The sequence below is a fragment of the Loxodonta africana genome, chromosome 3 (assembly GCF_030014295.1).
Source record: "Loxodonta africana isolate mLoxAfr1 chromosome 3, mLoxAfr1.hap2, whole genome shotgun sequence".
Classification (NCBI taxonomy): Eukaryota; Metazoa; Chordata; class Mammalia; order Proboscidea; family Elephantidae; genus Loxodonta; species Loxodonta africana.
Window position 1 is genome coordinate 186,744,905 of NC_087344.1, and position 22,281 is coordinate 186,767,185.

Consider the following 22,281-nt stretch of genomic DNA (forward strand, 5'->3'; position numbering starts at 1 on the left):
TACAAATACTCAAAAAAGAGGAAGTATCTCCTAATAAAACACTGACAAATGGAGTCCAAATCATGTTTCAGTTTTCTCAGAATTTAAATGTCACTGTTTTGTTTTCACTGACTACAATGGAACCCTATGTATCTTTGTTCAGTCCTTACAGAGCAGTTTAGTACATTTTAAGAAAATTACATTGAACTCAACTGAGCAAACATTGAGCATCTATTGTAGGCAATACCATTTTTCTCAATTATTCATGTAAAATAGGAAATAGCAAATTAAATAAAATTCACATATGTTCCTTCAAACTCTATTCCCCCCCCAGTCTCCTAATAATAATTTAAAGTTGCAAATAAGCCCTGAAGTCAACAGATTCCAAGTTTAACTACTCTCCTTTCCTCTGCCTACCCTTCGTTTGAAACTATGACAATAATAATTTACTGTTAAAAAGGAAACCTACAGAAAATCAGTGTAGTATAACAGTAAAACCTGCAAAAGCTGGAACCTGTGTAAGGCAGAAACCTGTCAGAGAAAGAAAATGTAAATATTTTCCACTAATAGAGAGTGATTGAAAAGTGGTAAGATTGCACCCTGCCAAAGGATGCATGCTTTCGAGACCCCTGAAAACAAGGCAGTCCTGCTGAATTCTGGCTCTCACAGGTTTCACTGTATTATAATCTCCCTTAATAAGTTATTTTTACCAAGGAACGTGTCTTCTATGCCAGGCAAGCATAGATTGGCAGCTAAAACTTTAACAAAAGGATACTTTTATGGACAAAAACGAGATTAGTTTGGCCCAGTTGGACTGCTGTCACCATGGCTGTTTTCTCATCCAATAAAGCCACTTTCTCAGAAAGAGACCGATTATAGGCAACTCTGTGGTCTTGCAATTCCAACGTATAATGTTCCAGGGGAAATTCCACCTCTGTAAGATATGAAAGACACATAAATGTAATAGCGGCAGCTAGCCATTCCAAGGGATAATGGTGTGTAAGTGGATTGTAAGAGGGAAATCAGAAAGCAGCCTACAATAAGAGCATGATCTGCTTCTAATTTCTTTCCCCCCATGATGAATTCCTACAGGTAGCCATCTTTTGGTGTATACTATTTGAGTTTATTGCTGGCACATGCTTATATTCCTAAAAAATGGTGATCTGAGAATAGCCAGAGAAAATGCCACTAGGTAAGTAAGAAAAGAACTAACGTTAGTGGGGTCGATGCACGCTTTATAAACTCACTGAGATTTTGGGATCGATAAGAATATTAAGTTCTCGGTTAATGAGCTGACTTTCTCAAGAAACAACTTTTACGAAGACTTTTAAATGGTCATTCAAGTCCCTTCTGGTAAGTATATCTTCACTTGTTCACAAAATTTGGTAAATTTTTGGTTGTTATTATAAAAGAGAATTCAGCCCATAGGCACTGAGGCTAAGTGGCCTAACTATGCCGCTTTCCTGTTCAAGATACAAGGGTTATCTCTGCCCAGCATTAGCTCAAGTATAGCAAATAAGAAATATTTTATCACAAAACCTAAAAACACAAAGAAGTATTTTGTATTTGTAATGTGACATTGCTTTTCTTGTTCTTGTTAGCAGAAAGGATTTGGAAAATGTGAGGCCTATAAAAAGAAAAATTACTTTACCTGTCATTCTTCCTTGAGCCATTTTTGCAACTCGGTATTTAATATATCCACCTACTAAGAGATAGATATCATGAGACGGTATAAGAAATATGTTCTCCAAAACAAGCAAACGTATCAATGCTGCTGCCACTTTCTAAAAGAGAGAGAGAAAAAAAAAAGCAAAATTTCCATGGCCAAATTCCTCAAGGTCATCTTGCTTCTGAAAAGCTTACTTCTTACGAGTTTATTTTAGAATATTTTATAAAGACTAAAAAAATGCAGGCGTGGGGACAAGGTGGTGGAGTAGTCAGATGCTTCTTTTGGTCCCTCTTATGGCAAAGACCCCAAAAAACAAGTGAATTGATTATATATGACAGTCTAGAAGCCCTAAACATCAAAGACAAAGTTGAGGAGTTGGACTGAGTGGCAGGGGGAGGGAGAGACAGTTCAGAAGCAGTGAGAATTTGCCACTGATCCGGCCGGCACCCTGCAGGCTGGATCAGCCGGTGCGCATGGGCTGAGGCAAGCGGTAGGGATGCTTTTTCCACACCAGAAGAAACCAAGCAGCAGAGCGTCTGCACAAGCCTCTGGAACCAGGGAAAAGCAGTGCTGAATCTGCGAAACTTAAGTGCAAGTGTCTAATCTACCTTGAGGGATAAAAAAAACCCTTCCGCCTCTGGGAAGCACCTCTCTCCCATTCACCTGCCTCCTCCCCACTCTGCTCCAGTCCTAGGCTGGCTTCAGAGATTGCTGCATCCTCTGGGCTAGAAGTGGGACCCATCGCACACCCCATTCTCCCAGCTTTGGAGAGGGAAAAATTAATGTACAAATAACTGTCATAGATTCAATTATGTCCCTCCAAAAATGTGTGTATCAATTTGGCTGGGCCATGATTTCTGGTATTGTGTGATTTTCCTATATGTTGTAAATCCTGCCTCTGTGATGTTAATGAGGAAGGATGGGGTACAGTTGTGTTAGTGAGGCAGGACTCAATCTATAAGATTGGATTGTATCTTGAGGCAATCTCTGGAGATATCAAAGAGAGAAGGGAGCAGAGAGACAGGGGGACCTCATCCCACCAGGAAAGCAGTGCTGGTAGCAGAGTGCATCCTTTGGACCCAGGGTCCCTGTGCAGAGAAGCTCCTAGTCCAGGGGAAGATTGATGAGAAGGCTGACAGACAGAGAAAGCCTTCCCCTAGAGCTGCTGCCCCAAATTTGGACTCACAGCCTACTTTACTATGAAGAAATAAACTTCTCTTTGTTAAAGCCATCCACTTGTGGTATTTCTGTTATAGCAGCACTAGATAACCAAGACAATAACAAACAGGAAAAAATAATTTGCCAGCTCCCCTAAACCGAGACCTCAGAGCAGGCACAGCCCCTTTGCCTAGGCACAGGCATAAGGGGTCCACTGACTTTGAATGCCTTTCACCCCTGCCTAGAACTGTGTGGGCCCATTTCAACAGCGTAAGCCCTCATTAGCATAGCACAACAGAGTGCATACCTGAAGCCTATTTTCAACTGCAACAGCAGAGGAGGAGCAGCAGATTCGTGATATTTGATACCATCCTACCCATTAACCAGGGTCCTCACCTACCCACATCAGGGGCCTGAGAACTGCTGGCTCCACCCACTCCACCTAGCCATCCAAGAAAGGGGTGTGAGAATAAGTGGTGTCTCCCAGTCTTTACAGCCAACAGCATTGTGTACCTAAAGTCTGGGTGCAAAATCCAACTACCCACGCACTCTAGGGAACAGGGACACACCTTCCACCCAGGCACTCAGGGGCAGCCATCAGCCCCCTACCTTGCTCAACACATTACCCCCTACTGCAGCCAGATACATGTGCCTGTTTCAATCACCCCTATGTAGCCACGCATGTCTAGGATTGTAGGTGAGAGCCTGTACCATATGCTTGGTGACCAATGACCTGACACCTGAGCTGAATTCACACAAGAAAAGTAAATGGACTCCTGGGCTCACAGACCTAGTAGCAGCTCTAATCACCTGGTGACAGAATGTGAAAGCTTCAAAGACACCAATAAACTAAAGTAGCTCACTCAATAAGCCTATCTGGGCTTATCAAAACAAACCAAACTAGATGCTAGAACACAGTAAGCAAACATAAAATAAATAACTTATTGATGGCTTGGAGACAACAGTCAATATTAAATCATGTAAAGAGACAGACCATAACGGATTCAGCAAGTGACCAAAACAAAGAACCAAGAAACCTTCCAGAGGAAGGTAAAGTCTTGGAATTACCTGAGGTAGAATTCAAAGAATTAATATACAAACTGCTCAAGAGATCTGAAAGGAGATCAGGCAAAACACAGACCAAGCCAAGGAGCAAACAGGCAAAACAACAGAGGAACTTAAGATGGTTATACAAGAGCATAATGAAAATTTAATAGGTTGCAAAAATCCATAAAGAGACAGCAAATAGAAATTCAAAATATTAACAAAAAAATTTCAGAATTAGGCAACTTAATAGAAAGTCATAGAAGCAGAATTGAGGCAATGGAAGTCAGAATTAGTGAGACTGAAGATAAAGCACTTGACACCAACTTATTTGAGGAAAAATCAGATAAAAGATTAAAAAAAATGAAGAAACCCTAAGAATTATGTTTTTTTTTTCTATCAAGAAGAGTAATCCACGAGTGATTAGAGTACCAGAACAGAGGGGAATAACAGAAAATACAGAGAGAATTGTTGAAGATTTGTTGGCATAAAACTTCCCTGATATCATGAAAGATGAGACATCTATCCGAGAAGCTCATCGAACCCCACACAAGGTAGATCCCAAAAGAAAGTCACCAAGACATATTATAATCAAACTCTCAAAAACCAAAGATAAAGAGAGAATTTTAAGAGCGACTAGGGATAAGTGAAAAGTCATCTACAAAGGAGAGTCAATAAGACTAAACTTGGACTACTCAGCAGAAACCATGCAGGCAAGAAGGCAATGGGATGACATATATAAAGCCTTGAAGGAAAAAACTGCCAGCCAAGAATTATATATCCAGCAAAACTGTCTCTCAAATAAGAAGGCAAAATTAGGGCATTTCCAGATAAACAGAAGTTTAGGAAACTTGTAAAAACCAAACCAAAATTACAAGAAATACTAAAAGGAGTCCCCCAGTTAGAAAATCAATAACATCAGATTACAACCCAAGACTAGAACGCAGGACAGAACAACCAGACATCAACCCAGATAAGGAAATTACACATAAACCCAAAACACTGAAAATAGGGAAACAGAGACGTCAATATGTAAAAGATGACAACATTAAAACAAAAAAGAGAGACTAAACAAGGTAGTCATAGATTTTCCTTATGAAGAGGAAGTCAAGGTGATATAAAGAAAGAAAAGATTGGTTTAAACTTAGAAAAACAGAGGTAAATATTAGGGTAACCACAAAGGAAACTAACAATCCTACACATCGAAATAAAAAACAGGAAAAACGTAAATAGTAGGAGACTTCAACACACCACTTTTGGTGAAGGACAGAACATCCAAAAAGAAGCTCTATAAAGACACAGAAGATCTAAATGCCATAGTCAACCAAATTGATCTCATAGACATATACAGAACACTCCACCCAACAGTAGCCAAGTATACTTTCTTTTCCAACACACATGGAACAGTCTCCAGAGCAGACCACATATTAAATAGGCCATAAAGCATGCCTTAATTAAAAAGCATCTTCTCTGACCATAAGGCCATAAAAGTGGAAATCTATAACAGGAAAAGCAGGGAAAAGAAATTAAATACTTGGAAACTGAACAATACCATGCTCAAAAAAGACTGGATTACACAAGACATTAACGATGGAATAAAGAAATTCACAGAATCAAATGAGAATGACAACACATCCTACCAGAACCTTTGGGACACAGCAAAAGTAGTACTCAGAGGTCAATTTATAGCAATAAATGCACAATCCAAAAAGAAGAAAGGGCCAAAATCAAAACATTAACCCTACAACTCGAACAAATAGAAAGAGAGCAGCAAAAGAAGCCCATAGGCACCGAAAGGAAGAAAATAATAAAAATTAAAGCAGAAATAAATGAAATAGAGAATAGAAAAACAACTGAAAGGGTTAACAAGACCAAAAGTTGGTTCTTTGAAAAGATCAATAAAATAGATAAACCACTGGCCAAACTGACAAAAGAAAAACAGGAGAGGAAGCAAATAACCCAAATACAAAATGGGATGGGCAATATCACAAGAGACTCAACTGAAATTGAAAGAATCATAATTAACAGAATACTATGAAAAACTGTACTCTAACAAATATGAAAACCTAGAGAAAATGGACAAATTTCTAGAAACACACTACCTACTTAAACTAACACAAACTGAGGTAGAAAAACTAATAAACCTATGACAAAAGAAGAGATTGAAGTGATAACTAAAAAACTCCCAACAAAAAAAAGTCCTGGCCCAGACAGCTTCACTGGGAATTTCTACCAAACCTTCAGAGAAGAGTTAACACCAGTACCACTAACGGTATTTCAGAGCACAGAAAAGGATGGAATACTCCCAAACTCATTCTATGAACCCAGCATAACCTGATACCAAACCACGTAGAGACACCACAAAAAAGAAAATTACAGATCAATATCCATCATGAACACAGAAGAAAAAATCCTCAATAAAATTCTAGCCAACGGAATTCAACAATGTATCAAAAAAATAATTCACCATGACCAAGTGGGATTCATACCAGGTATGCAAGAATGGTTCGACATTAGTAAAACAATCAATGTAATCCATCATATAAATAAAACAAAACACAAGAATCACATGATCTTATCAATTGATGCAGAAAAGACATTTGACAAAGTCCAACACCCATTCATGATAAAAATTCTCAGCAAAATAGGAATAGAGGGGAAATTCCTAAACATAATAAAAGGCATTTATACAAAGCCTACAGCCAACATCATCCTAAATGGAGAGACTCTGAAAGCATTCCCCTTGAGAATGGGAACCAGACAAGGATGGCCTTTTTCACCATTCTTATTCAACATTGTGCTGGACGTCCTAGCCAGACTAATTAGGCTAGAGAAAGAAATAAAGGGCATGCAAATTGGTAAGGAAGAAGTAAAAAATAACTCTATTTGCAGATAATATGATCTTATACACAGAAAACCCCAAAGAATCAAAAAAAAAAAGAAACCACTGGAACTAATAGAAGACTTCAGTAAAGTAACAGGATACAAGATAAACACACAAACATCTGCTGGATTCCTCTGCAGCAGCAAAGAGAACTTTGAAGAGGAAATCACCAAAGCAATACCATTTACAACAGTCCCCAAGAAGATAAAATACTTACGAATAAATCTCATCAGAGATGTAAAAGACCTATACGAAGAAAGCTATAAGACACTACTGCAAGAAACCAAAAGAGACCTACATAAGTGGAAAAACATTCCTTGCTAATGGGTAGGAAGACGCGACATGGTGAAAATATCAATTCTACCCAATGAGACCTACAGATACAATGCAATCCCAATCCAAATTCCAACATTTTGTAATGAGATGGAGAAACAAATCACCAACTTCATATGAAAAGAGAAGAGGCCACGGATAAGTAAAGCATTACTGAAGAAGAACAAAGTGGGAGGGCTCACACTGCCTGATTTTAGAAACCATCATACTGCCACTGTAGTCAAAACACCTGGTACTGGTACCATAACAGATACATAGATCAATGGAACAGAATTGAGAATCCAGATGTAAACTCATCCACCTAGGAGCAGCTGATATTTGACAAAGGCCCCAAAATCTGTTAAATGGGTAAAAGACAGTCTCTTTAACAAATGGTACTGGCATAACTGGATATCCATGTGCAAAAAAATGAAACAAGACCCATACCTCACACCATATACAAAAACTAACTCAAAATAGGTCACAGACCTAAATATAAAATCTAAAACAACAAAGATCACAGAAGAAAAAATAGGGACAATGCCAGGAGCCCTAATACATGATATAAACAAAATACTAACCATAAATACCAAAGCACGAACACCGGAAGAGAAACAAGATAACTGGGAGCTCTTAAAAATCAAACACTTATGCTCATCAAAAGACTTCACTAAAAGAGTAAAAAGACAACCTACAGACCAGGAAAAAAATTTTAACTACAACATATCCGATCAGGGTCTAATCTCTAAAATCTACAAGAGACTGCAAAACCCCAACAACAAAAAGATTAAAATTAATTACTTAAAAAATGGGCAAAGGAAATGAACAGGCACTTCACCAAAAAAGGCATTCAGGTGGCTAACAGATACATGCTCATGATCATTAGCCATTAGAGAAATGCAAATCAACACTACAGTGAGACACCACCTCACCCCAACAAGGCTAGCATTAATCCAAAAAACACAAAATAATAAATGTCAGAGAGGTTGTGGAGAGACTGGAATATTTATAACACTGCTGGTGGGAATGTAAAATGGTACAACCACTTTGGAAATTGATCTAGCTTCATTAAAAAACTAGAAATAGAACTACCATACAATCCTGCAATTCCAGTCTTTGGAATATAACCTAGAGAAATAAGAGCCATCATATGAATAGATACATGCACACCTATGTTCACTGCAGCACTGTTCACAATATCAAAAACATGGAAACAACCTAGTTGCCCATCAACAGATGAATGGATAAACAAATTATGGTATATACACACAATGGAAAACTAAGTAATGATAAAGAACAATCATGAATCTGGGAAACATCTCACAACATGGATGAATCTGGAAGGCATTATGCTGAGTGAAATCAGTCAGTTGCAAAAGCACAAATATTGCACGAGACCACTATTATAAGAACTTAAAAAAAGGCTGAAACACAGAAGAAAACATTCTTTGATGGTTACAAGGGGAGAGGGAGTAAAAGGGGAATTCACTAACTAGATCGTAGACAAGAATTATCTTAGGTGAAGGGAAGGACAACACACAATACAGGGGAAGTCAGCACAACTAGACTAAACTAAAAGCTAAGAAGTTTCCTGAACGCAGGTGCAGGGGTCTGGGGACCATGGTTTTAGGGGACATCTATGTCAACTGTCATAACAAAATTTATTAAGAAAATGTTCTGCATCCCACTTCGGTGAATGGCATCTGGGGTCTTAAAAGCTAACGCGTGGCTGTCTAAGATGTATCAATTGGTCCTAACCCACCTGGAGCAAAGGAGAATGAAGAACACCAAAGACACAAGGAAAATATGAACCCAAGAGACAGAAAGGGCCACATAAACCAGAGACTGTATCGGCCTGAGATCAGAAGAACTAGATGGTGCCCAGCTACCACCAATGACCACCCTGCCAGGGAGCACAACAGAGAATCCTGGATGGAGTGGGAAAAGTACGGAGCAGAACCCAAAATCACATAAAAAGGCCAGGCTTAATGGTCTGACTGAGACTAGGGGAACCCCCGAAGATGTGGCCCCCCAGACTCTCTGTTAACCCTGAACTAAAATCATGCCCCAAGCCAACTCTTCAGAAAAAGATTAGACTGGACTATAAGACACAAAATGGTACTTGTGAAAAGTAAGCTTCTTAGCTCAATTAAAAAAAAAAATAGAAAAAAAAACATGAGACTAAATGGGTAGCTCCTGTTCAGGAGGCAGGATGAGAAGGCAGAAAGGGATAGGAGCTGGCTGAATGGACACGGGAAACCTGGGGTGGAAGAGGGGAGTATGGTGTCACATTATAGTGATTGCAACTAGGGTCACACAACAATATGTGCATAAATTTTTGTTTAAGAATTAACTTGAGCTGTAAACTTTCACCTAAAGCCCAATAAAAAAAAAAAAAGATGAAAAAATTGCTCTCCCAACCACAAGTCATAATTTCAGTTAGTCTTAAAAAGTGACCATGAATCTTAATGCTATGTTAACTTTCTGAGTCACTCAGACTAAGAATAAAAAAATGAAAAGCCTTCTGAAGAAGCCGTAGGCAAATAAGGCAAATATGGTGCAATGAGAAGAGGTAAGACTTGACTATATGGCACAGAAATTCTTCTAACCAACTTCCAATTAACTGACTTGCCAGAAGAAGCTGCTCTCCTTTCCCTGTGAAACGTACTGATTCTTGTGAAGGCTTACCCAACATGACGTCAGTAGGTTGCTCTCTAGGATGTCCACACACTTCCATTGCCCCTACTTGAGTTAAATGGTTACCAAAAGATATTTGCTTCCCCTAAACCTAATTATGCGAGGTGTACTTGTATTTATAATTACATTAAAACATTCATCGCCACTATGAAAAGAAAGAGAACTGTAGTTTCTACAAAAATTTAGATGTTTTAGAAATAAGTTAAAGGCAAGGTGCTAAAATGTGCTATGGAATTAGGTGTAGGTGAGATATGTAAAAAATTGGGGAAAAAAATCCTTTAAAAAGGACATCGTGCACTCAGACTGCCTCATACATGTCTAAATTTTCACTTGACTGTAAAACAAAGTGGAACTAGAAACAGCAGTTTCTGCAAGAAAGAGTATGTAGATTTCTATCAGAGAGTTCCTGGTCAAACAAGGACTTTTGGCCTACATCAAAGGATTGGTAAATAAAATGCACAGTCACATGTTTTAAGAGAAAATGCCAGCTGTATTTGTAATTAGGTAATAAAATGTTTAAAGAAGTATTTTTTTATGCTTACCCACTTCAAATGACTTTTTCAGTTAAACGACTAATTACTGGCCCAAATTATGTCAGGTTAGAGGGCTTCTACTATAGATACATAAGAAACTACATTTTCCATAGACAAGACTATTAGATAAAAGTTTATAGCGGAAACTTATTACCTTATAGAATGACTCATAAATTCGAACTTTTACAACAGCGGCACCAGTCCTAATACCAGACACCAAAATCATATCTCCTTGTTTCTCTTCTTTTTCCATCTCGGCTATATACTCTGGGGGAGAATATTCTGCTTCAGAATATTTCAGAATCCTAAAGAAATAAAGTAAGTTTTTTTTCCTAGCAGAATCAAATAATCTTCTTCGAAAAGGCCCTAAGAGGTTTTTTTTTTTTTTTAAATGTGGTAAAATATGTGGTGCATTAATTACTTTTGTGTATGGCCTTTTTATAGCCATGGGCTTGTAACTCCCACCCAGGTGATTGTGTGATAGGGTAATTGCTGCCTACCGAGGAGACTGGTCAGTTTTGCCTTAAAAGAGCCAATCAATTCCAGAGCAAAGAGCCCACCACCACTAAAGAAGGAAAGACCCACAGGAGACAGTGCAGTGGACTTCCCCACCCACAGAGCGAGAAAGCTGAGTGTCTTTGGACAGAGACAGAAGACCAAGGAGAAGTCTACACCTGACCCACGTATTTGGGACTGGCCAGCCTCCAAAACCTCGTAAGCCATTTCCTTTATATGGTCTGTGAGTACTGTGGGATGTTGCAAGAAATTAGGGAACCCAAAGACAGGACAGAGAGCGCTGAGGCGAGAGGGAATAGCTGACATCAGAGGTGATGGAGTGGAACAGCAGCTTGGAAAAGTTGGACATTTGGGACATCTTTAACCTCTGCCTCCAAGGAACCAGCTTTGTGCTGATCCTTACAAAAGAAATTATCCACTTAAATATACATAACAAAACATTTGCCACCTCAGCCATTTTTACATGTACAACTCAGTGATATTAATTAGGTTCGCCATGTTGCATTATCTATCACCGCTATGCATTTCCAAATTTTTTCATCACTCTTAATAGAAATCGATAATTACCCCTTCCTCTCCCACCTGCTCTTGGCAACCACTAATAAACTTTGGTCTCTGTACATTTGCCTATTCTAGATATTTCATATAAGTGGAATCATACAATATTTGTCCTTGTGTGTCTGACTTATTTCACTCAGCGTAACGTTTTCAAGGTTCATCTGTGTCATAGCATGCATCAAACCTTCATTTTTCTTTATGGCTGAATATTATTGCATTGTATGTGGCCACCACATTTCGTTTATCCATTATCCAAAACAATTTGGATTGTTTCCATCTTTTGGCTTTTGTGAATAGTGCTGTAATGAACGTTGGTGTACAAGTACCTGTTTGAGTCCCTGCTTTCAAGTCTTTTGGGGTATATGTAGCCCAAAAGATTTTAAACATAGTCTGTTCAATGCCCACAGAGTGTAAAACATTTTAAAATTTCTTTTTTCCATAAGAGCCGTAAGAAAAAGCAATGTGCCTCTGGTTAGAACTGTTGTGAGACTAAAACTTGGATTGAGAGTTATTTCTTAATACTAAAGACAAAATTTCATGCTAATATCCCACTCACTCTGTTTCAGCATGTGCAGATGCCATGAGCCACAAAACTGCCAGAATATGCACCTGGCTCAAATAACTGTGTAGTCCTGAGCTCATGAACTCCTCTACAGTGGCTCAAGGTAGGCTGTCATAAAGATACCTACATCCATACCGTATGTCATTCTATCGTAGACATTTCCCCCAGTGAATTTATCTATTTCAAAAAAGTCCGGTCAGCAAAGCCCACAAAAATGGCTGCTGTTGAAAGGGCCACATGAACCAGAGACTACATCAGCCTGAGACCAGAAGAACTAGACGGTGCCCAGCTACAACCAAGGACTGCCCTGACAGGGAACACAACAGAGAACCCCTGAGGGAGCAGGAGAGCAGTGGGATGCAGACCCCAAATTCCCATAAGACCAGACTTAATGGTCTTACTGAGACTGGAAGGACTGCGGTGGTCATGGCCCCCAGACCTTCTGTTGGCCCAGGACAGGAACCATTCCCGAAGCCAACTCTTCAGACATGGATTGGACTGGACAATGGGTTGGAGAGGGATGCTGGTGAGGAGTGAGCTTCTTGGATCAGGTGGACATTTGAGACTATGTTGGCATCTCCTGCCTGGAGGGGAGATGAGAGGGTGGAGGTGGTTAGAAGCTGACGAAATGGACACAAAAAGAGAGAGTGGAGGGAGAGAGCAGGCTGTCTCATTAGGGGGAGAGTAATTGGGAGTGTGTAGCAAGGTGTATATGGGTTTTTGTGTGAGAGACTGGCTTGATTTGTAAACTTTCACTTAAAGCACAACAAAAATTATTTAAAAAAAAAACAAAAAACACTGCTGTTCAGCGTGCCAATCAATGGCAGATGTCTCCCTCAAAGTCAGATGGTTTATGTTTGGTTTCAAGGTTACCTAATTTTATTAGACAGTTCTCCTCTTGCTGACTCGTTATCCTGGGCACTGCTCCACTCAAACATCATTCCTGCCAAGCTACTAAAAGTATTTCCTGTAGAGCAAGCCAAAAGCAGACAAGAAAGAATTACATATTCAGAAATATTCAGCTATCTTTAACAAGACAGGGAAACCTAACTAAAAAATTATCCTTAGGCCTCTTTCATAGCAATTAAAAGCATTATCATTAATGAATTAAAAGTTACTCCAGGGAGATCTCTACACAAAGACTGTAAGTGCTGTTACTGCACAAACATTCTGGAAGTAAAAAAGACTCAAGCTGATTAACTTTTGATTGACAAACATTATGCCACACTCTGTTTCTTTCTACATAAAGGCCACCTTATAGACTACCGTATGGTTGACAGGCATCTTTAATCCTGGTCCCTTTAACATAAATTTTTATAAACACTGGATTCCAGAATATTTCTAATATGCTTATTTTTCAGATTAAAAAAATTACTCTTTACTAAATAGTTTACAAAGAGGCAGTAAATTTAAATGTTTTTAATACCATGTTGCATCATTAATACAGTATAGTAAAAGCAAGATACAATCAGTCTCAAGAAACATTAACTCAAAATTATAAAATTTTCTCAGAGGTTTACATTTAATTCTTCAGGCCTATTTCAAGGGGACAGATCAAAAGAGAGCTAGTAATAAATTTTAAAAAAGAAATATTCTGAGTTGTTGATCCAGGGACCATGAGCAGAAGCTCAGTGGCAGGACTTGGATATTTATGAAAAGCTCTAAAATGACCAATGCTATTGCAGGAAAAATTTTATGAAAGCATGTAGCTACATGTTGAACTGTTCTCAGAATTATTAATTCCTCATCTACTTGAGCTCCGTATGAGAAAAGAAAAATTATTTCCAACCTACTTTTCTCTCTCAAATTCCTGTTATCAAGCGTTAAACACACAAAAAAAAAAAAACACAAAGGACGTATTATTTCATTTTAGGTAATTTTGTTGAATCTTCTGAAGTTCATTACCTTCAGCATCCAATGCCCTCACCATCAGTTCCAGAGGAGAATCATCTACATAGAGCTCCCGGGTTCGAGATACAATTTCAATGCTATGTATCACATCGACCTTAACGTCACAGCGCAGTTCGTGGTCGGTCACTAGGATGAACCCAAAAACTGAGAATTTAATTCAACAGGTCGTGAATCTATTAAATATCTCAAATATTCAGAAGTGGATTCTAAAGATTATGAAAAAGAAAGGCTTGCAACAGCTGCTTTTACCTGTGAAAGAAGACCTAAGGACTGCTTTTACCTATAGAAGAAAACAGCATAAAGCATAAGGCTTTCTGTTTACAAAAGATACTAGATCAATGATTCCTAAACACTAATCTGTGATATTTTCACTTGTCATGGAAAAATGATAAAAATAAGAGTAAAAGTGAATAGGTAGTAAAATTAAACGGATTCACTTTCGAGGGCTATACTTTATTCTTACATCATGTCCAACTTTCTCGTGTTCAAATGTTTTTCTATTGTGAAATGATAGTGTTAAAAAAGTAAAAAAGTGACCATCAACTTGTCTCTCTCATTTTCAACTTTTTTTTCTGAACCCCAAGATTAAAGAGCCTGGGAATCACTGTATTAGGCCAGAGTACCGGTTAACATACCCACAATGAAATTCAGAAACTCTACTTAAAATAGTACAGGATGAAATGAGAATGAAATAAAAATTATTTTGTAGTACTATCTTTGAAAACACTCCCTCCTACCACATTTACCACAGATTAGAGAACTGTCTACATAACTGCCCCATTCCGCTGTACTATTTATACATTTTTAGTTTTAGCTTCACCCACAAGTAACGAAAAGCAAAGTCACTGCCGCTATGATATCCAAAATTACTAATGGGGCATTAGGGGCAAACTCTGTCCCTATCCATGGGTCTGGTTTCATGGGATTTTAAAAATCAAAGGAGAATGTTAATCAGATAATACAAATGCCCCTAGCCAAAGGCTAAAGTACATCAAATACACTTATTTCAGGAAAAGCTATACTTCCTTTTACAAAAAAGTATTAAATTTGAATTAATCATCTTGAAACTATACACTAGGGTTGAATAAATAAGTAAATATATTGTAGATAGTGAGAAGCTTTTTACTTTCAGAGAAAGAAGTTACAAATTAGCAAGTGAGGAAGGCTAGAATGACCCTGTAGTGCAGGTTAGCTTATTAGTACGAACTCATGTTTAACGTATATACAGATGCATATAGAAATAAACATAGATGTGGGTGTATGGAGCTCTGGTGGTGCAGTGGTTAAGAGCTCAGCTGCTAACCAAAAGATTGGCAGTTCGAATCCACCATCCACTCCTTGGAAACCCTACGGGGTAGTTCTACTCCATCCCATAGGGTTGCTATGAGTCAGAAAGGACTTGATGGTAACGGGTTTGGTTTTTTGGTTTATGTGTGTATACAAAGGAGCCCTGGCTGCGCAAGTGGTTAAGCACTTGACTACTAACTGAAATGTTTGTGGTTCAAACTCACCAGCTGCTTTATGGAAGAAATACATGGCATTCAGCTTCTGTAAAGATTACAGTTCCGGAAACCCTATGGGGCAGTACTATTCTGCTCTTTAGGGTTACTATGAGTCAGAATTGACTCAGGATGTTTTTTTTTTTAATGTGTGTATACATATGTTTGTATATATAAAAAACTGTACATATATTTAACTCTGTCTGCTGAGAGGGCCTAAAAGCAGTGACAGCCCAGTAGCAACGAGCATACTGGCACTCTGATCTTGGTTTTTAAACACCATTCTCTAATAAAAAGAACCAGGACTCCTGAAGAAATGGCTGAGTCTAGGGCTGGAGCAGGGAAAATACATGATGAGTCTGGTGTATCTTGTAGTGCCAGAAAATAAAAAAAGTATTTTCAAAAAGTTTTTTTAATAGATAAATAGAGATGGGGGCAAGTCCAAAGGACCCAGAAGCCAGCCTGAAAGAGCTTCCAAAGACAAAAGCTGGAAAAAAATGGAAGAAAAAAATAAATTATTATAGTATTGGATTATAACCCAAAGAATAAACTAAATATCCGTGAGTCCATACTGATGTAAATACTGTTTGAATAAATAAATAACTGGGGGAGAAAGGACGAATCTCTTACATGCCAGATGATGAATGTAGAAGGAATGAAGGAAATAGAAAATCACCATTAGAATACCACAGTAATAACTGCTACAGGCAAGATTCACTGATAAATGCTAAAATTAATGCTAAGCTTTAAGGAGAAATGGAATATTTGCATAGCCTCAAAGTATCGCCTCCCAAATATTTATTAATTACCATGGTGGTTTCAGCGCCCTGATGGCACAGTGGTTAACAGCCTGGCTTCGAGCCAAAAGGTTGGCAGTTGGAATCCACCAGCCCCTCCCTGGAAACTCTACAGGGGCAGTTCTACTCTGCCCTGTAGGATCGCTATGAGTTGGGATTGACTCGATGGCAATGGGGTTTGGGTTTTGGGTGATGATTTTCATTTCTCCTCCAGGAAGTGAAGTTCAGTGTAAGGCTGTACTTAGTACTCTAATGAGTAGCACACGGAAAAGGGAAAATGTTGACTTTACAGTGGAGAAACCTGACAGACACCATGTTAACCAAGTGATCAAGTTTAACATCACCAGTGATAAATAAATGCTGATATCCTCTGATATGATGAAATAAGAAGAGTTCTTCATTTCTGTGGTTTGCTTCCTAAAATTCATAACCCCAGTCTAATCATGAGAAAACATCAGATAAACTCAAACTGAGGGACATTCCAACAAAATATCTGACCAACACTCTTTAAAAGCGTCATGAAAGCAAGGAAAGACTGAGAAACTACTGTAAAGTTCCGAGGAGACGAAGCAGACACGACAACTTGGTTTAGCAAGGTGGTCTTCTGGATTGAATCCTACAGCAGAAAAGGACATTACTGGGAAAAATGGTGAAATCCAAAGTTTAGTTAATAGTATTGTACCGATGTAAATCTCTTAAGTTTAATAATTGTATTATCATTACATAAGACCTTAACATCAGGGGAAACTACGTGAGGGGGAAATGGGAACTCTGTACCATCTTTGTATCTTTTCTGTAAATCTAAAATTATCTTAAATGAAGAGTTTTAAAAATTAAATTAATCTCCTACTCAATTAATATTTAATTGAGGAACAAAACCTGAAGTTAAAGAACTGAAGACCAAGACACGGGGGTCCGTGGATAAGAACCAAGAGAAGCTGGAATCTCACGGAATAAGCTGGTGGAATCTACCATTAAGGAAGAGTGCCAGGGATCATAAAGGGAGCAGTTAAGTAAGAGTTTTAGGGTAATGAATAAAGTTAGCAATTTAGAAAAACTCTAGTTTCCTTCCCCAAATGCTTTTCTACTAAATTAATGACTGAAGAATAGGAGGATTTAGCTAGCGTGCATCATACTAGGAAGAACCCAGTTATCAAAATAGAAGATAATCAACCAATTCTTAAAAATCTGGGCATATGGGATATAAAAATATGTATTAAAATCTGGTATAAAATTCAAAAAATCCATTCAAACTCTCCCTTAATCTAGAGTTTACCAGACTTGTGCATTATGTTCTTTTAAGATCTATCTGTGGGATCAAACTGACAATAGCAACTCAAAAGGTTAGATAGGAACCTCAGGGGGCAGTGAGTTTATGTCAATGGGGGAAGAGCAACTCAAAAAGGAGGGTGAGAATGGTTGTACATCTCGAAGAATGTAACGTATGTCACTGAACTGTACATGCAGAAACTTGAATTGGTGTAAGTTCTGCTGTGTATATTCTCAACAGCAACAATAAAAAATAAAATAAATTATTAAAAAGAAAACAGATTTTACTGGAAATGCTAATAATCAAAATAACCATTGTATGCTTCCATCCTCTTGTTTACAGGAGAAAGGTTAATGAAGAGGAAAAAGAAAGGAAGAAGGGAAGATGATGAGAAGGCAGGGAAGGAAGTAGGGACAAAGGGAAAAAAAAGGCAGGCAGCGTAAGCTTAGATAATATATATACTAGATATTTAGGGGAATTGGATAATCTAGTGTTAGTTAAGTGTGAAATTAAATTCTTTTCTTCAATTAAGAAATATGCAGGGCAATGGCAGAACAGATGCAGCTGTGACCCTACAAAGAAAATCTGAAAAGTTTTTCAATACAGGGTCACTGACCATAAGGGGAAAAAAAAAATCACTTTGGATGATTTACAAGTAAATTTATATTGGTTAGAAGAAATATCAAATACTTATCTGCTTTTAAAACTAAGAGGAAATAATATTTAAAAATTCTTATTTTCAGGTCCCTATTACTTCAGATGGAAACCCTCGTGGCATAGTGGTTAAGTGCTACGGCTGCTAACCAAAGGGTTGGCGGTTCGAATCTGCCAGGTGCTCCCTGGAAACTCTACTGGGCAGTTCTACTCTGTCCTATAGGGTCGCCATGAGTTGGAATCGACTCGACAGCACTGGATTTGTTTTTTTTGGTTTGGTTTATTACTTCAGATCTACAATGGAGTTAGGTAATAAACAAAATGAGACAGAGAAGAAGAAAGCTGATACAGGGAGATGAAAAAGGAAAGAAAAAAACTAAGAAAATAAAGCCAGAACTGACTGAGAGAACCAACAGGATGCAGAGCCAGAGACAAAAAGAGGGAGCAAAAACAACAAATATTTCCTGTTTGCCCCTGATTTATCCCAGCTTCCAAAAGCAGTTAAATATTTGACATTCCTTCTAAATATCCTGATTATCCCCCACTGCAATAGCTAATCAATCATAACTATTTACTAAACTACTACGTGCAAAAGTACTGATTCCCCCTCACTTGCCCCATCTCTCTACCAGTCAGAATCTTCCAGTTGTCCAAACCCTTTCTTCATCCTCTATGTGAGCTTTTTCACCAAAAATTATGCTCTCATCTCCAAACTCCTCTCTCTGTCCTGTACCTAAGGTTAAAAGCCTAGATTTCCCACCACAAAAAGGCACATTCATAGAGTCATAGATGATTTCTGGAAGGATACAGAAAAGTGGTTGCCTCTTGGAGAACTGAGGTTAGAGGAAATTTTACTTTTCACTACATAATCTTTTACATTCTTTCAATGTTTTACCAACAGAACAAAGTTTATAAACAATCTAGCACTCTTACCAGATGAAACATGCCTACCTCAAGTCTCTCACCTCTATCCATCATCTCTGTCATAACCACTAATTTTCTTTACTACACTATCACCAAAAACATTGTAAATAAAATTCTAAGCACCTAAACACCAATGGAATGCTTTAATCTTTCCAATTTTACAGGTGCCTCATGGCTAGTGGGCAACTCAATAAATATTTATCCAACAAATGAATGCACAATTTCTCCTAGGCATGTGCTTCCCTCTCAAAATGCCTCAATCCCCACCCCCTTCAGAGTGCCCATCCCTACTCAAATGGGAATGCACCTGGTAAGACACCAAGACTAACATTGACCATTGGGAGTTTCCATCATCTACGTGCACAATTGTTTTAGTAGTCAAACTGGGAAAATCCATTTGAAGATACTTAACTTTGCAATATTTACCACTAGATAGATGAAATTAAGCTGAGAGCCAGATTTGAAAAATTTCCTAGCATTTGTATGAATGCATCTTTTGATATCAGATTGAATTCCGGTAGAGTAATTAATGTCACTACTAAAAATAGAAAATAACATTATTTAACCAAATCAATACTTTTCTGACCTCCATTATCCTCCTCCATCCCTTGTAGCTGCCCTGCATGACATGGTCCTCTAAAATGAGAGATATACCACATTTTATTATTTAAGACACTCATTTTTTCACATTTTAACAAATCCGAAGTTGGTATACAGCTTATAATTGATGACACCTTACAATCGCTGTCAGCCAGGCAAACAGCCATCACCTACCTGTCACTGTCTATACATGTGAGAACATTACAAGGGCCAGCATCAAAACTTGCAGAATGGGTATTAGTGGTTGGAAGAAAATCTGGTGGACAATAATAGAATATTATTTTCTCCCCTAGGAACCAAACAATTAAGGGGAAGAGGTAGGAAAGGTGGTGACTCAGGTGTGTTTAGCACCTCTCTAAAGCTGGAGACTTTTGTTTTTACAGATCAGATCTATAAAATTGCAAAGCCAATTTAAGAATCCAAAAACTATAGCTTTTAGGTGTTTTTAAAAAATTGGTTATTTTAAGAAATGCTACATCACTAACACTCCTAATGGCATAGAGAAAGGTGCTGTGGGGAAAACACAGACACTGATGATGCCCTGTCAAAAAGTGATTTAGGAAAGTCTGAAATGTAATTTTAGGAGTATCTTATCAAATTTATTTTGCTTATCTTTTCTTTTTTATTAGGCATGAATAACTGGCTAATTAGGCCTAAGAGATCTTTCAGTAGGTATAAAACAAAAATTCCAAGTGAAAAAAAAAATCATAGTTTAATTGGCAGTGTTTTTCTTTTTTTAGTGGAACTATTATGTTCCTTATAGATGGATGGAACCTTCAACTATATGAAATATGGTATGTGTGCCTTATAGATTGATGGAACCTTCAACTATATGAAATATGGTATGCCAAGCACCTTGAGGAGGATCCCTGGTGGTGCAATGGTTAAGCACTCACCTGCACATAAAAGCTTGGCAGTTCAAACGCACCAGCGGCTCCAAGGAAGAAAAATGGGGCAGTCTTTATGACCTTGAAAATCCTAGAGTTGCTATGAGTTGGAATTGACTCAATGGCAACAGGTTTGGTTTTTTCTCATTAAGCACCCTGAATTTCTCATTAATAACCTATTATACCTTTATCATTTATCAAAATATTTAAAGCTGTTTTGATATTTCTGGCCTGTAGGTATGGTAATGAGTGTCAGAAACTCAGAAATACAAAAAGTCCTTGCCTTATTTGGATACGAACAGAATTTCTTGCGTTGCTCTGGACTAAAATACACTAGTGTAGGCTTCTCAAACTTTAGTATGTATAAGAATCACCTGGAGAGCCTGTTAAAACACAGATTCCTTGGTCTACCCCAGAGATTCTGATATAGCAGATCTAGGGTAGGGCCTAAGAAGCCCTGGTGGTCCGGTGGTTAAAGCAACTGACTGCTAACTGAAAGGTTGGCAGTTTGAAACCACCAGCTGCTCTGTGGGAGAAAGACGTGCAGTCTGCTTCTGTAGAGATTTACGGCCTTAGAAACCCTAAGGGGTCCCTGTGAGTCAGAATGGGCTCAACCTGCGGTGAGTTGGAGTAGTGCCTGAGAATTTACATTTATAACAAGGAGTCCCAGGTGGTGCAAACAGTTAACGTGCTCAGCTGCTAACCAAAGGGTTGAAAGCTCAAGTCTACCCAGAGATGCCTCAAAAGAAAGACCTGGAGATTTACTTCTGAAAAATCAGTCACTGAAAACCCTATGGAACACAGTTCAACTCTGACACACATGGGGTTGCCATGAGTTGCAATCAACTCAACAGCAGTGCATTTGGTTTCTTTGGGTTTACTGCAGGAATCCCTATTCATCTCAACTTTTGAAGCCAACACCATTTGTGTTAACCATCAATACAAGATATCAGATTACTCTACCCCAGACCAAGTCTTTACATAGTATTTTCCCTCAACATACCTATCTCTCGAGCAAGAATAATACTGCTGAGGCGTATCGGTTGGGTAGATTCAGCAATGAGTATGGCTCTTTGGGAACACAAGCTGCCATTTTCATATAAAGGTTCAACAGTAACTGCATCATGATGGGTGGAATGCCTGCCAGAACAAAATACTTGAGTTTGCAAAAAAAAAAAAAAAAAGTGGGTTAAAGTTAACTTTTGGTGGAACACAGATTCCTGTAGTACTTCCACGTTATATACTACCAGATGTATTTAAATGACTCTTTAAAGTTGGAACACTGCTTAGTGACATAAGAATTAAAGTCGGAGAGACTGATCAGAACCTTTTCCCAACGGTCCCTTGTGCAGTCACAGAAGTGTTACACTCCTCCCTCAATATTTAAAATAAGATTAATGTTACATTCTTCCCTCATTGTGTTAAAGTAGGATTAATGTTGTATTTTCAATAATGAGAGTTTGGGGTTTCTCATCCTCGACACTAGGCAACCGACATGTAAATTGGAAAAGTCACCTCAATTATGAGATGTGAGTCCAAATCAAAATATTTTTAAAAAACAGGGAAAAAGCTCATAATTTTTGGTTGTGTGAAAGGAACAGTTTCAAATGTTAGAAATGTTAGTAAGATTCCTTGCATCATCCTCACAGTCGGTAAGCACAACACACAGGGTCATCTTACAAGCCTGATTCCCTTATACTTCCTCATAACATGGGAGGGAAATTTTTCACACTCTGAATAAACCTCCTTAGGAGAAAGTAAAGGGAAATCTACTCCACTTAAGAGTGAACTTGGAATCCCTGGGTGATACAAATAATGTACTCAGCT

At 38.2% G+C, this 22,281-nt stretch overlaps 1 protein-coding gene across 1 annotated transcript in view; it reads right to left on the reverse strand.

Moving 5' to 3' along the window:
- NUP210L (nucleoporin 210 like) overlaps positions 1-22,281 on the reverse strand; it is a 145,373-nt gene that overhangs the window by 120,650 nt on the left and 2,442 nt on the right. Inside the window, exons 2-7 of the mRNA XM_064282640.1 lie at positions 21,458-21,594; positions 13,818-13,949; positions 12,786-12,879; positions 10,431-10,581; positions 1,631-1,763; positions 755-913 (exon numbers count right to left, since the gene is read on the reverse strand). Of these exons, the coding sequence (XP_064138710.1) occupies positions 755-913; positions 1,631-1,763; positions 10,431-10,581; positions 12,786-12,879; positions 13,818-13,949; positions 21,458-21,594 (806 nt within the window). The remainder of the gene's footprint in view (positions 1-754; positions 914-1,630; positions 1,764-10,430; positions 10,582-12,785; positions 12,880-13,817; positions 13,950-21,457; positions 21,595-22,281) is intronic.